At 30.1% G+C, this 13,203-nt stretch overlaps 1 protein-coding gene across 5 annotated transcripts in view; it reads right to left on the bottom strand.

The window, feature by feature from the left end:
• Positions 1–13,203, bottom strand: part of LOC106464123 (ankyrin repeat domain-containing protein 17-like) — an 85,634-nt gene that overhangs the window by 52,735 nt on the left and 19,696 nt on the right. For all 5 annotated transcript variants that reach the window (XM_022391964.1, XM_022391969.1, XM_013924258.2 and 2 more), the window contains exons 2-5: positions 7,785–7,935; positions 2,804–2,945; positions 2,266–2,416; positions 1,583–1,724 (exon numbers count right to left, since the gene is read on the bottom strand). In XM_022391964.1, coding sequence (XP_022247672.1) covers positions 1,583–1,724; positions 2,266–2,416; positions 2,804–2,945; positions 7,785–7,935 — 586 coding nt within the window. The remainder of the gene's footprint in view (positions 1–1,582; positions 1,725–2,265; positions 2,417–2,803; positions 2,946–7,784; positions 7,936–13,203) is intronic.

The following is a 13,203-nucleotide window of genomic DNA, read 5'->3' as shown; positions in this document are numbered from 1 at the left end:
TACCCGGTCACTAAGCTTTGGCAGGGAGCATGTGTCAACTGAAACAGAGTCCCCCCCCCCAAATAAACATACACAAAAATGAGAAACAAAAACAAAATTGACATTTATTACATTTAACCGAATAATCACCAACAGAACATTCAAGTTTTACTTTCAACTTTCAATGGCTAGCCCTAACTTCTCAAACCCTAACCCCTATTGTTCTCAAAACCCCTACTTTCCTCAGAAATCCACTTCTCAAGCCATGCCTGCTATTAACCCCTATTGTTCTCTGAATTCTGGACTTTCAGCAGGCTGTCAGTCTTTGTTGCTCGGAACATGTTTTTCTAACTAAACCAATTATTGATTTTAACTTTCAGTATCGCTTTAGTTGCCACAAAGATTAGGGCTTAGATGCCTAACTTCAACACTTGACCAGAGTCGAGTATTACAGGGTACCCTGCATCTCAACTAGCTATACAAGTGAAGAAAAGGTCAAAAAGACATTCTGCAATAAGCAGCGACATTAAAATTTGCAAAAAAAAACTAGAAAAGCACTCAGAGTGCAACTCCTACCCTTCAGTGTTTTTGACTTTTGTAGTTACTGTTACTAACCTAAAATATATATCAAACAATTCCCCACCTTCAAAAATAGAGGTTTAGGTGAAAAGATCGTCTTTCTATTTTAATATGTTCTCAAGTTTTGGCCGTTTTTTAAAACTCCCAATTTACTTCAACTCACCAACAGTTCTCCAACTGGTCCTTTGGGGACACTCAACTTTATAAAAAATTTTAAAATCAGGTGAAACCTTTTTGAACTATACCATTTACACACACAGAGAAGTGAAACCAATATCCCTGTCATCAGGTGGGGTAAAAAAATATCTTTTTTTTTCTGTGTGTTAAAGATGCTGAGGAAACAAAAAGGTGCAAAATATTAGATAACTCAAACATGGGCAAAGAACTTGTGAAGCTTCAGTCAAATGATTTCTTTAAAAAAAAATTTGAACAAAAATGGCCTTTCCTAATGATGCCTTAAAGACAAAAATAACAAGACTAAATATATCAATATGTTTAAAACTATTTTTTCAATACAAGAAAAAAAAAGAAAACAATAATAATCCAATATAATAAAGCCTTTTAATAGATTTTGAGATGTATAAATAACTCCAAAGTTAAACAAAAAATATGGAATTTTAATCACATTAAAATTTAGTTCACAGAAGCTAATTATTCACTTCCTGTTTTCAACTTGATGATTTTTCATCTGCTCCTCAATGGTTTCTTGCCATCTCCCTTGCGCAATAAATAAAAAATAACTCGACATTTTGTTTCATGCTTGTAAACCTATAAACAAGTACTTCAAAATTAATATATGTACGACCATTTGACTTACTTTTTTCAACAATCATATCACTCTTATCTTTTTTCAAAAGTATGTAGTTGGAAAATTGAAGAATTAGGATTTCTCAAGATAGTATCTGCTGTATGTGGATCCAACGAACCTATCCACCATATTTTGGGTTTTTTTTTCTTATAAATACTTTCAGAACCCATTTTATTTGGTGTTGCAAAATAACACAATAAAAATAATTAAAACTACCTTGATTCGTTTGAGCATTCACATCAGCCGAATGGTCAAGGAGTAACTTTACAATATCCACATGACCTGCACTTGCTGCTTCCATTAAAGGGGTGGTGTCCTTTAAACCCCGGTCTTCAACACTGGTCTGCATGAGGAGAAGCTGTTTCCAAAGATACAAAAAATTACAAATTAGATGAAATTTAACCAAACTGAAATCTTATTAAATTTCAACAAAACTATTGAATCTGATTACTCCTGGTTTCTTTTACACTTTTATATTAAAATAGTGTTTTTTTTTTCTAGAACATTACAAGCCTAAAATCCCCAAAATTTGATCATCCTTAATGCAACTAATGTGATCACTAAATATGTCACTATAAAAAACAATTAGTTTAAATGCCTAATTAAAAGACTACTTTTCCTGTTAGGATTAGTACCTAAATAACAGATAAAAAACTACATGTACTACATTATATGTTTACTGACTTTACAATCCAGAGTATCACAGCAAACTTTAAACCTAATTCTGAGGTGTAGGATATTCAATATAACAAATTCCCATTCCCCAATCAGCTTATATGGGTCTTTTTCATTGGTCCACGAGTAATGTAACAAATCTGAAATTAATTTTTAAAAGTTAAATCAAATTAAATGTTGCTTTTAATATTTTAAAATAATTACAGAATATCAGAGATACCTACTTGAACAAGCTCGTAATACCCAGATAAGCAAGCTAATGACAGCAGACTCTCGCCTTTGTCAGTAACTTCATTGATATTACACCCTTCACATAGCAATTGCTGAACGGCTTTCAAGTCTCCCTCACTACAGGCTTCTGCCAGTGACCTTCCTCTACATACAAAAGCAAAACTAATTTTTTTTAAATTACTTTACTTAACTGCTACTTAAAATAACATACTTATAAAATATTTATTTAAATTCATTACTTATCCTAATGATCAATCACAAATTAATACAACTTTCATATTTTAAAATGTATTACACAAAAAAGTAGAAAAACTGCTTAAAGTTTCTTTGGGTGCTGAAAAAAAAATGTTTAGTAAGATTTGTACATGAATAATCTAATATCACAGGAGGTAAATTTTTAATTTCATTCTTTTAGTTAACTACTTAGTTGGTTTCTTACTCTGTTATTTGTCATTTTCAATGTTGCCATACACTATCTATCTATCTACTGATCCACCCATCTATCTATATGTATATATAATTATTACATACCCGTCACCTGGCACCACCCCTGAGGCATCCACCTGTCTACGGTTAAAAGTAGCTGCCGCCTCATCCAGAGCAGAAGTGACAGAAGTAAGATCTCGCACGGATCGCAAACCTTCTGGATTAGAACACTGCTTGTCAATGGCAACTACAACCAAAAAAAAGAGAAAACCACAAATCATGAATAAACAGCACATGCATGTGTGCGTATGCCTCCTAATAAAGTAAAAAGATAATTTTTTTTCATAAAAATATATATCAATAAAACTACAACCTTACCAGTGTACCTGGCGTTATCTAAAACTTAACAATGGCACAAATAATTTCATCATATTTCTCATTCTTAAGAAAAACGAAATAAGGAATAGCATGAGTTAATGGTGTTTATGCTTTACATACAGGTTTAATTATAGAGAAATCATTTAAGATAACACATACTATAGTGAAGACAATTGGACAGCAGTTGAAGCTATAACAATTAAATATAGGATCTACTGAGCTTGTAGTAAGACATCAAACTTTGTCTAACTTTTGAGCTTCCATCCTTCCCATCCCAAAACCATTTTTATGATGGCCTAAATACTATACGAGTTAAAGCTGAAGATGTTAATTTTGACAAGTTCTGTTGTCATTTATTTAAAAAAAGCACAACATGAAATACCTTTACCCACACATAGAGCAATAACACATTATTTATTCAACAGTACTTGAATTACAAAAGCTTAACATTAACATACCGTAATTTTATGTTCTTATTCAGTTCATAATTCTTACCTTCTCATTATGGACACATTAAAGGCCGCATGTCACAACTTTTTAGTTTTTTTCAAAATGTATTTAAACAACTTTATTATCATTGTATGCCAATAAAATTGGCATCACAATGTAGTTTATAATTTCAATATTAATAATATATGTGTTTTATTTTCTTAATTTAGAATAAAGTGTTAAAAAATATGAAATACAATTTTTTGTACATCATATGGAATGTCTTCTTATCATACTGCTCAGTGTATATTTTGTTACACCTACTAAACATCTATAATCGTTAACAAATTAAAAATGCAAAGTTAAGACAATTACAAGCTAGAATATAAAACAAAAACCTCCCATCTTTTTGATTTGCTGAGATATCAATATATTTTGTAAACCTACCATTGTAGTCACGCCCAATACTCCATTCTTTTGAAACCTTTTGTCTACTCATGCATACTTCTTTTAAGTACAAGTTTCTAACCAATGGAAAGAGCACATTCCAAGCTATATAAATCTGACAGTCATGAAGGGGGAAACTTGTAATTTTACTGGAAATGGTGAAGTCTGTTGAATAAGTTGCTCTGAACAGAAATGAGATTTTTTAACTCACATATAGTTAAGTAGAAAACCAGATAAATTACAGTGGTTTTGTGTACCAGTATAGTGATCTGATAATTATTTGGTTTTCTAAAATGCATCTTTGAAATCTCCAAAAATTAATTTGTCTTCCCCCTCCACTTCAGAGAATAAATTAGGCCTAGCAAGTACAGCAGATGAGCAAAAATTAATTCTGTAAAATTGTAAGTACTAGAAATCATTGTTTTCTGTATATTTTTTCTTTTAAGAAAAATCACTAAAAATTAAGCATTCATGAGTAAATAGTAACAAATACTTTCATGTTCATAAGCACTTACACACTTTGTACATCCATACTGGTAAATTTCGACCATCCCAGAAGAATAACTGATATCCAAATACCTACCAAGTTTACTGGATTGGCCCATATTTTGTACAGAGCCATATTAAACTTTTTTTTACACTTTTATTACTTTAGACAATTCTTGTTGCAACCACTGTACTGTAAAAAAAGCCGATAAATCCTCTCACACTGTGTTCTCGGAGCCAGGATTACAATAAACTCTGTGATAATTGTGCCACACGAGCTTATTTGCTATCAATGGTGTCGTATTACAGTGTCACATAAACAGTCTAATGGCAGGAGTGGTGATTCACTGCTTTATGTTCGGCAGGTTTCTACTTCAGCCGCTAACAGTAAAATAAACATAGGAAATAGAAGTGAAAATATTAGAAGCAGAAACTCTCAGAAGTATTTTGGAACTTCATGGTCAATAATAAAAAGGATATCACAGTACTACTCAATTTATTTCGCATTTTTCAACCTTTAAAGTTTTATGGTGGCTACTAGGTCAGTCAATTTGACCAACCCTGTATAGACTTATGTTAGAGAAAATAACAGAAAAAAACAACTTTGATATTTATACAGGGGTTCTAAAGGTTACACACAAAAAATTTGAAACTTTTCAAATGAAGTATTTTTAATCTTGACATGAAAAATCACTTGCACTCAGATCAGTCAACACTCTGACTCCACATATTCACGGACAAGGTTTTAGTAAAAAATACTAAATCAGAAATTCTGATTTTCTGCTCACTAAATAACCCTGATGGTCACCTTTGGGTTACATGATTGGTGTAATCCACCAAGGCAGTAGCAAAAGAGTTAACAAACCATAATAAAGCAAGTAAAATACCAAATAACTGTTATAGACATTTTATAACAACTATGCAATATCCATTTCTGACACAAAATATTTAGCATTTAAATTGGACTGTAATAATTCTAAACATCTTATTTCACATCAATGTTTTCATCATTTAACTACTTAAGGTCTTGAATTTTCTACTGGTTAAGATGCTAATGCTTTGAAGTCCCCAACAGAAATACTGATTTTAACATGAATATAAAAGCAATACAGCATAGTTGCACAATATTGTCTCCATTTAGAAAAAATAAAGAAAGGCTGACAGAGCAGACTACACAATACTTTGAAAAAGACATTTTAATACTACAGGTTAGTTTAATTAGAAAGATATTTTTCAAAAACTATTGGATATTTTAATTGCAAATTAATCTTTAGTTCATTTTCAGTTGACCTTTATTTAAATGAAAAATTCAACTTAACTCACTGAAAGTGATTCTTAATAGCTTCTTGACTGAACATAAAATGCGATATTATATCTCCTAATGAAATGCTGATTTGCTTAACAAATTTCCAATTATTTTTTCAAAGTCAGATTTCCTATTTAATATTTATCAAGTCAGCCAACTTCAAAAAAAAATTGTTTGCTTTTTCATTTCACTACTCTTTCTAGTATAACTCTGAATCATTTACATTGAATTTTCTTGCAACTGAACCTTGATCTCTACATACTTCTTTTTCTGATATTTGCTAGCTCTATATTTCTGCTACTTATCATACTTGTGGCTTTCAGGTTTCATTTATTATTGGGTCTATTTTTTTAATATTATCAAAAGCCTTTCAATTGTCTTTGCACATAGCAGTGTTAGGTGGAAAATTAACAGATCATTATTAACTTTAGATAATTTCCCATGACAAAAAAAAGTCATATAAAAGGTGCAGCAATGCTGGCTGACTTTCAACTTCAAGGATTTACAATTTTTGTCCAGCATTGTATTCAACCAAATCACATGAAATAACCACTGAATCTACACAAGAATTATGCTCTGTAACCTTCATAATAGTATCTATGACTTTCGTCTGCTATTCTTCCTACAAGTTTTGACGTTGGTAAACAGGATTCAACATGATGGTTGTTAGCTGGACAAGGGAAACAAGAAAAGTCCAAACAGATGGAAAGTACCATCATTGAATACTATTCTTCAGAGTGCTATAGTGTATATTTGCAGCATTGCATTATCTTCTTGAAGATAGAAACCACCCCAAACAACACTAGTTTATCACCTTTGAACTTTATAATAGAATGCAAACAGGTTACAACAAGCTTAATACTGCACTCATACCTACTAAAGGTGACTCAACACTTTGAAAGTCCACAAAGATCTTAGATAATAGAATTTATGTTTTGTCAAACACTTCTTCATTTCAGTGGTATTGATGGCTTAAGTATTATTGCAATTTTTTAAATTCTTCAGTAACACACAATATAGCAGTCCAGGATTCAAAAACACCTTCATTCAGAACAAGTAATTAGTCCAATGTTTCTCAGCTGGGGTGCAACAGACTTTCTCTAGGGAAGCCAAGAGATTTTAGTAAAATATTGTTATCTCTTTGACCCTCCCTTGGCTATGCCACTGTTAAGTAGGTTATAGAGCATTATGGGTTCCATGGAAATTGTAGACTATGTGTAGGGGTCTTGAGCAAAAAAAAAAAAAAGTGAGGAACACCAAATTAGTCACTGAATAGATTCACAAAACTTCAAGATGTACACCAGTAATGTCCATACCTTACTAAATTCACTTCAATCAATCACAATTTATTTTCTGACAAGTCCTTATAAAGGAGTTAGTACTATCCATTTATTCTCTTTGAACATGTCCCCTTTCAAAGTAACTACTAATATAATAGTTTAAACATTTCCCCTAATTGTGTCCAGGAATGGTCTAAAAATCTCTGAAGTACAAAATAGCTCCAAACTGCTTAGACTCTAAAAATTTCAGTTGTGTACACTAGGCCTCTAGCAAATTCTAGAAATCCTTATTCTAAGAAAAGATTACTTGACCTAGAAGGAAAATATGAAGGTAAAAAAACAGACCACATTAAATTCTCTAAATAAGGGCACCAATTATAAAATAAATATCACGTAACATATAAGGAGGCCACAAACATTTCATACATTTGACCGTATTGGAAAATAACAACATAAAAAAATTCTAATATGAAAGTAAAACAAAACATACTGTAATTTGCATCTTGCAGCCTGTAGATTAGCAACCACAGACTTAAGAATAAAAATTAAGCTGTTGCATAAAATGATAGAAATTATTTAAAAAGAAACAAAAAAAAATATAAACACTCAGTAAAAAATACCTTTTGGTAATTTTCCAAACGTTTATCTCTGCTAATCATAAAGCATTTATTTTATTAATGTACTTTTAAGCCCAATAACAGTCTTCCTTCAAAAGCATGTTCCAAATGTTAAAATATCTAACTTGTAATTTGATACCTACATGCACCAGGGACTTTAAAAAAAGCTTCTAATTCTGCTCTTGTTTCAGGATCTACGCTGTGCAGTTCTAGGTTTTCTACACCATCTCCAGGTAAGAGAAATTTAGATGGTTCTTCATCTAAATCTGCCTGATCTAAAATAAAGGATTCAACCTGAAACAACAAAAAGAGAGTTTAATTAAAATTATAGCTTTTAGAAAGTTCTTTTAATGAGCATTCATGTTTAAGCCTAGAATAACATTAAAAAAATAATTAACTACCACCAATGTCTCATTGATAATATAAATATGAAATTATATCAAATTAATAGTGACATTTTTAAAATTATAAGTTTTGTCCAATTGTGCTTCATATAAAAATAAATACTTAACATAGGAAGCTACAAAAAAGGGTTTAACTGTTTTAACATTACTCTACTTCTAAAAACTGAATCATTATGGAGTATCAATTGGAAAACAGGTTATTTTCACAACTTACTTCTACGTGCTCACCTAAGTGACCTACGATAAATAATTGTATATAAAAAACAAAAGCAAAATGTTATCATCAGAGTTTTCAGCTACAGTGAGACCTATTCTCTGTTTGATTAACAATTCAACATGAACATGAAAAATTGAACAATTTTAAAACTTGGGATATCAGGTAAATGTTTAGCCATTTCTAAAGGCATAAATAAGGCTCTAGCTAAGTCATCATACATTTTAAGTAAATTACTCACAGGATAAAAACTTCTAAGTGTAATAAGTTTTCGTTTACACAGCATGTATTTAAAATGTTATGCTACAAAAAATAAAATATCTATGGAGTTGGCAGTGAAATTTGCAAAATGTCAATAGTTAAACTGATTTGTGTTGACAATACACACTATTGTTAAATAAAGGAGATTAATTTGCTATTCAAATAGTACTTCTATATTGATATAACTATCAAACTTTAATAATAACTATAACATGAAAGGTTAAAAGTTCATGTTAAGGCAAAGTTGTTGTTTGTTCTTGATAGTTAGTATTGGCACCAAAAATGGAACATTTATAAAACCATATATTTTCTCAAGACTATGCTGAATACCTCTAATGTTCCTTGATAGGTATATGTTCTTTATAACATACTAGATAATAATAACAACAATGTAAGTAAAAATAATAACCAAAAATATATAAAAAATAGCCACGTTAATTTCTGATGTCTTTAATTATGACTTGTAAAAATACATTGTTTATGTACAGATACAAAAAAAATGTAACAATTTTTGCATTCCATGACACACACATGGTTATAATACTTAGAATATCTATCATAAATAAAATCAAACAATGCAGAAGGTGTACTCTTTCATATGCTGTATAAACTACCCTAATCCTACTAACTTTGATAGGAAATTATAAGGCATTATGTCAGTATTAAATGTAGCAAGAATTATTTTCTGCTATTTTAGATCACAGCCCAAATACAGTTTTTACCATTTAATTTCAGATAATGTAATATATCCATCAGTGGTAGTCTGAGGATGACATTTCCAACTCTTCACAAAGATCTTGATATGACTACAGTCTACATAAGTATATCTATAAGCAATCTTCACACTAATGCTGGTGGATTAACCTCATTACACTATTTGAAATGAATCTACCTACCATCTAAACACTTTTAAAACTTTTACCATTTATTATTTATAAATTAATTTCCTAAGAAATAGTAAACCTACATGTATACTACTAACATTAAAGGTATGCAGTTTCATATAAAATTCCTTGTCCCTGTTTATCAACTTGGTAGCAATCAGCACAAGTGTGTTATGTGGATGAATACTGGAGACTCGCATTCACTAACTAATAACTATACTGACTTACTATGTATACATAGATATCAAACTTTTTGACACATGTATAAAAACTGTGGAAAAATTAAAAAATAATTAATGGGAAAAATAAAAAATTATGACCTTGTATGAAGATCACATATATTATATATAGCACAAATACACACACACACATGGGGTACTTTCAGTTATAATAAAAAGAGCTGTGAAGATAAATAGCCATGTACTGAATCAACAGAGTATAAAGGTCATTTGATATCAGATCTTGGTTTAAAAAATTAAGAGAAACTATTCTAAGACATTAATACATGCATTCAGTTCCTTTGCACATTTAAAAACTGGGCTAATAAAATAATAGGTCTAAGCATATAAGCGTGCTAAAACAAAACTTAAAACAACTAATGAATAATCTTAAATATTACAAAGAACTATGTTTTCTTTTTAATTCCCACAATTTTTTTATCAGTTGTACATAGTAAAACTTTTATTTTATTCACACTTTTTCACCAGAATTACCTGACATCATCAAGCAAAATACAAGAACTAAGGCTAGCAGAATTTAATTTTCAAAAAGGAATCACATGAGAATCTATAACAACAGTAATCTAATAGCATGTGACAAAGCAATTGCAAACTTAATAAAGTAACTTATCAGTTAACTATCAAATTTAGGAATCTATAAATAAAGCTCTTAGGCCTGAGTCTAAGTATTAAAATGCATTCTACATACAAGAGGGAAAGTAGTAGGTTAAAACAGATATAAATGAATACCTTTGTAGTTGTTAAGAATATGGTTATGTTTTTTATTAACAGTGCTTCTTTTATTTTTCATCTATTAATGTTGTATTTTCTTCTAAAAATTGTTACCTGGGAAAAATCAAAAGAATGATTGTTCCTAGACAAGAGTTCAAAAACATGAGATGGAGATTTTAAATGTTCATGCAAACAAGTAGAAAGTTGTTTATTTGTCCCATTAATATAACAGTATTTGCAACTTGTATATTCAAAGGAAAATAAGCCACAAATTGACATAGAAAATGATTCTTCCAAATATATCCTATTACTTGTGTTTTACCATCCATCCCAAACTTATATCATGCTATCAAAAATATCTGGTTCAAACAGCCAGAGTATAAAATTGACATTGAAGTACAATTTACCTATTAATTTTCATTAAATATGAGTAATTAAGAGATGTGAAGCTTTTTCATCTAGATTTAGTATTTATTCTCAGTGCTGGACTGTTGAAAATAACAAGACAAGATATTAGCAATTAAAAGTATTTGCTAATAGATTAATCGACAACCACATTCATTGATTTCACCCAGTTTTTTCCTAATCACTAGTTCCAAATTAGTGACAGTGGCAGATAGCCTTAGTAGCTTTACCATAGCAAAGAAGGTCCACGTAAGCTTGGGGGTAATATGTAATTGCTGACCACATGGAATTAATTATATCAAGTTGCCCAGCTCTAAACAAGACATATTGGTATTACATTTTATATTACAATCTACAGTGTGGGTGGTAAGTAGCCATTAAGAGTAAATAAACAGAACGAAAGAACATAAATATGAATATATAAACAAAAACTACTCCAGGCATTTCATAATTTGAATCATACGAAGTTACACAAGGTGAATTCTTTACTAGCTGATGATAGCTGATTCATGTACATTTCACAGTCTTCTGTTTATCTAATATCCATAATACTGTAACTAGATCTTTCATTTATAAAAACAGCCTGAAACTTGGACCAAACATTGTAATTTCTCCCATTGCTCTCATAGAAACCTTTCCACATTTTTAAAAAAGGTCATTAAAATATAAATGGACAACTTTTACATCCATCATAATGGGATATATCTTGATAACCATGATCTAAAGATAACTAAAAATAAATAAAAAACTGAAAATGATTCAGCAAATACACAACATTCTTTTTAAAGCAAAGTACTGAAAGTATCTTGGGAAGTCTGACTTTTTATTTTAACAGTGCACACACACATATAAACAACGAAGCCAACAAGTAACTTCTTATCTTAAATAATTATTTACTAGAAAAAAGAAAGTGTGGCCAGATACATGTCAAACTTGTAACTCAGTAGGGGACATTGCCCTCCCCCCAAAAAACTTTTACACAGTAGAATACAAAACATGTGGAAGCCCAAGGGCATTCACCTTAACAGTGACTCAGATAATCGTGTGGCATATTTAATTCAGCACTACAGCATGATCCAAAATCTATAACTGTAGTAAAAGAAAACAGTAAGAAAAACAACTTTCTTTATGTGTACATCATATTATTGACATGTGAATAAGGAATTCTCTCCTTCTATTATCTAATCTTTTAATACTGATAACTACCATACTATTGCTAACATCTTATTTATCTTAAAATCTATTTCACTGGTATACATTGGAGTTATTCAATTCATTTAGTTGCCTCGTTTTCTTCCCATTTCCACATGAACAATATTTAAAATTATTTTTTTTTATTTTACATATTTACATTACAATATCTGTGCAGTTGCTTAAAACAACTTATCATTGAAATAATATGTTGTAAATGTTATAGAATTATTACCAGTATCAATCACTGTTACAGTCACAAAATTAGTTTTGACATTCAAAAAGTGCACTTTACTCAATCTCTTGTTTCCTACTGTCAGATTTACAGTAGACATACTTTTGTTCTTTTGATATGTACTAGAATTGTATTATACTTCAAACGTAATGTTTTAAATATATCAATTTCACAGTATTAATTGCTTTATACTTCAAACAGGGAAAAACTAATACAGAGGTCCAGGACGAACATGTTTTGTTTATTAGGGAGTGAAAAAGGATTACTGATTCTGCTTAAGTAAATATGCTGTATACTTAATGAAATGTTCAGTAAAGTTAGACAAATAGTGGAATTTGATAATAAGTTAATCTTCAAGCTTATTAATTGATTAAAATCGACTGATCAATTATTTTCACATGAAATTTGGATAGGTGGAATAATCAAAAATAATAATGGGAAACAATAAATTTGAGTAGGTGATTATTTTTGTGATTTGTGAAACTATTCAATTAAGTTGGACAATCTTGAATTAATAAAAAAATAACGAGAAATCATAATGGCAATATTTCAATTACTTCGAGAGTTGGAGCAACTGGAAACACTAACTTAGATTAGTTAATTATTTTTGTGATATAAATCAATTTAAGCATACTTTTGATTATATTTTATGTAACACTAATCTATGTAATCAATGTTCATAGGTATCCAATTAATCATGTTAATTATCCAGAACTACCATTCAGTAATCTAAAATGTTAAATATATCTTGCACATCATAAAACAACAGCAAAAATAGTTTTCAATAACAGTTCACAGGCATGATATCACACAACAGTAAGACTTACTAATAATATTAATCTTTATAAAAACAATAAAGAATTATGTTACTATTATCATTATCACTCTTAACCCTATAATTGTTGATGGATGGACCCCCATCAGCTTTTTAAACTATATGTGTACAACATTCCTTTTGGATCCATCACTATTGGTTACATGATCACTAATAACACATGAATCCCACTAAAAATGTGAA

The sequence above is a fragment of the Limulus polyphemus genome, unplaced genomic scaffold, assembly GCF_000517525.1.
Source record: "Limulus polyphemus unplaced genomic scaffold, Limulus_polyphemus-2.1.2 Scaffold57, whole genome shotgun sequence".
Lineage (NCBI taxonomy): Eukaryota > Metazoa > Arthropoda > Merostomata > Xiphosura > Limulidae > Limulus > Limulus polyphemus.
Note: the sequence above shows the minus strand (reverse complement) of the source record. Positions and strands in the feature narration are given on the sequence as shown.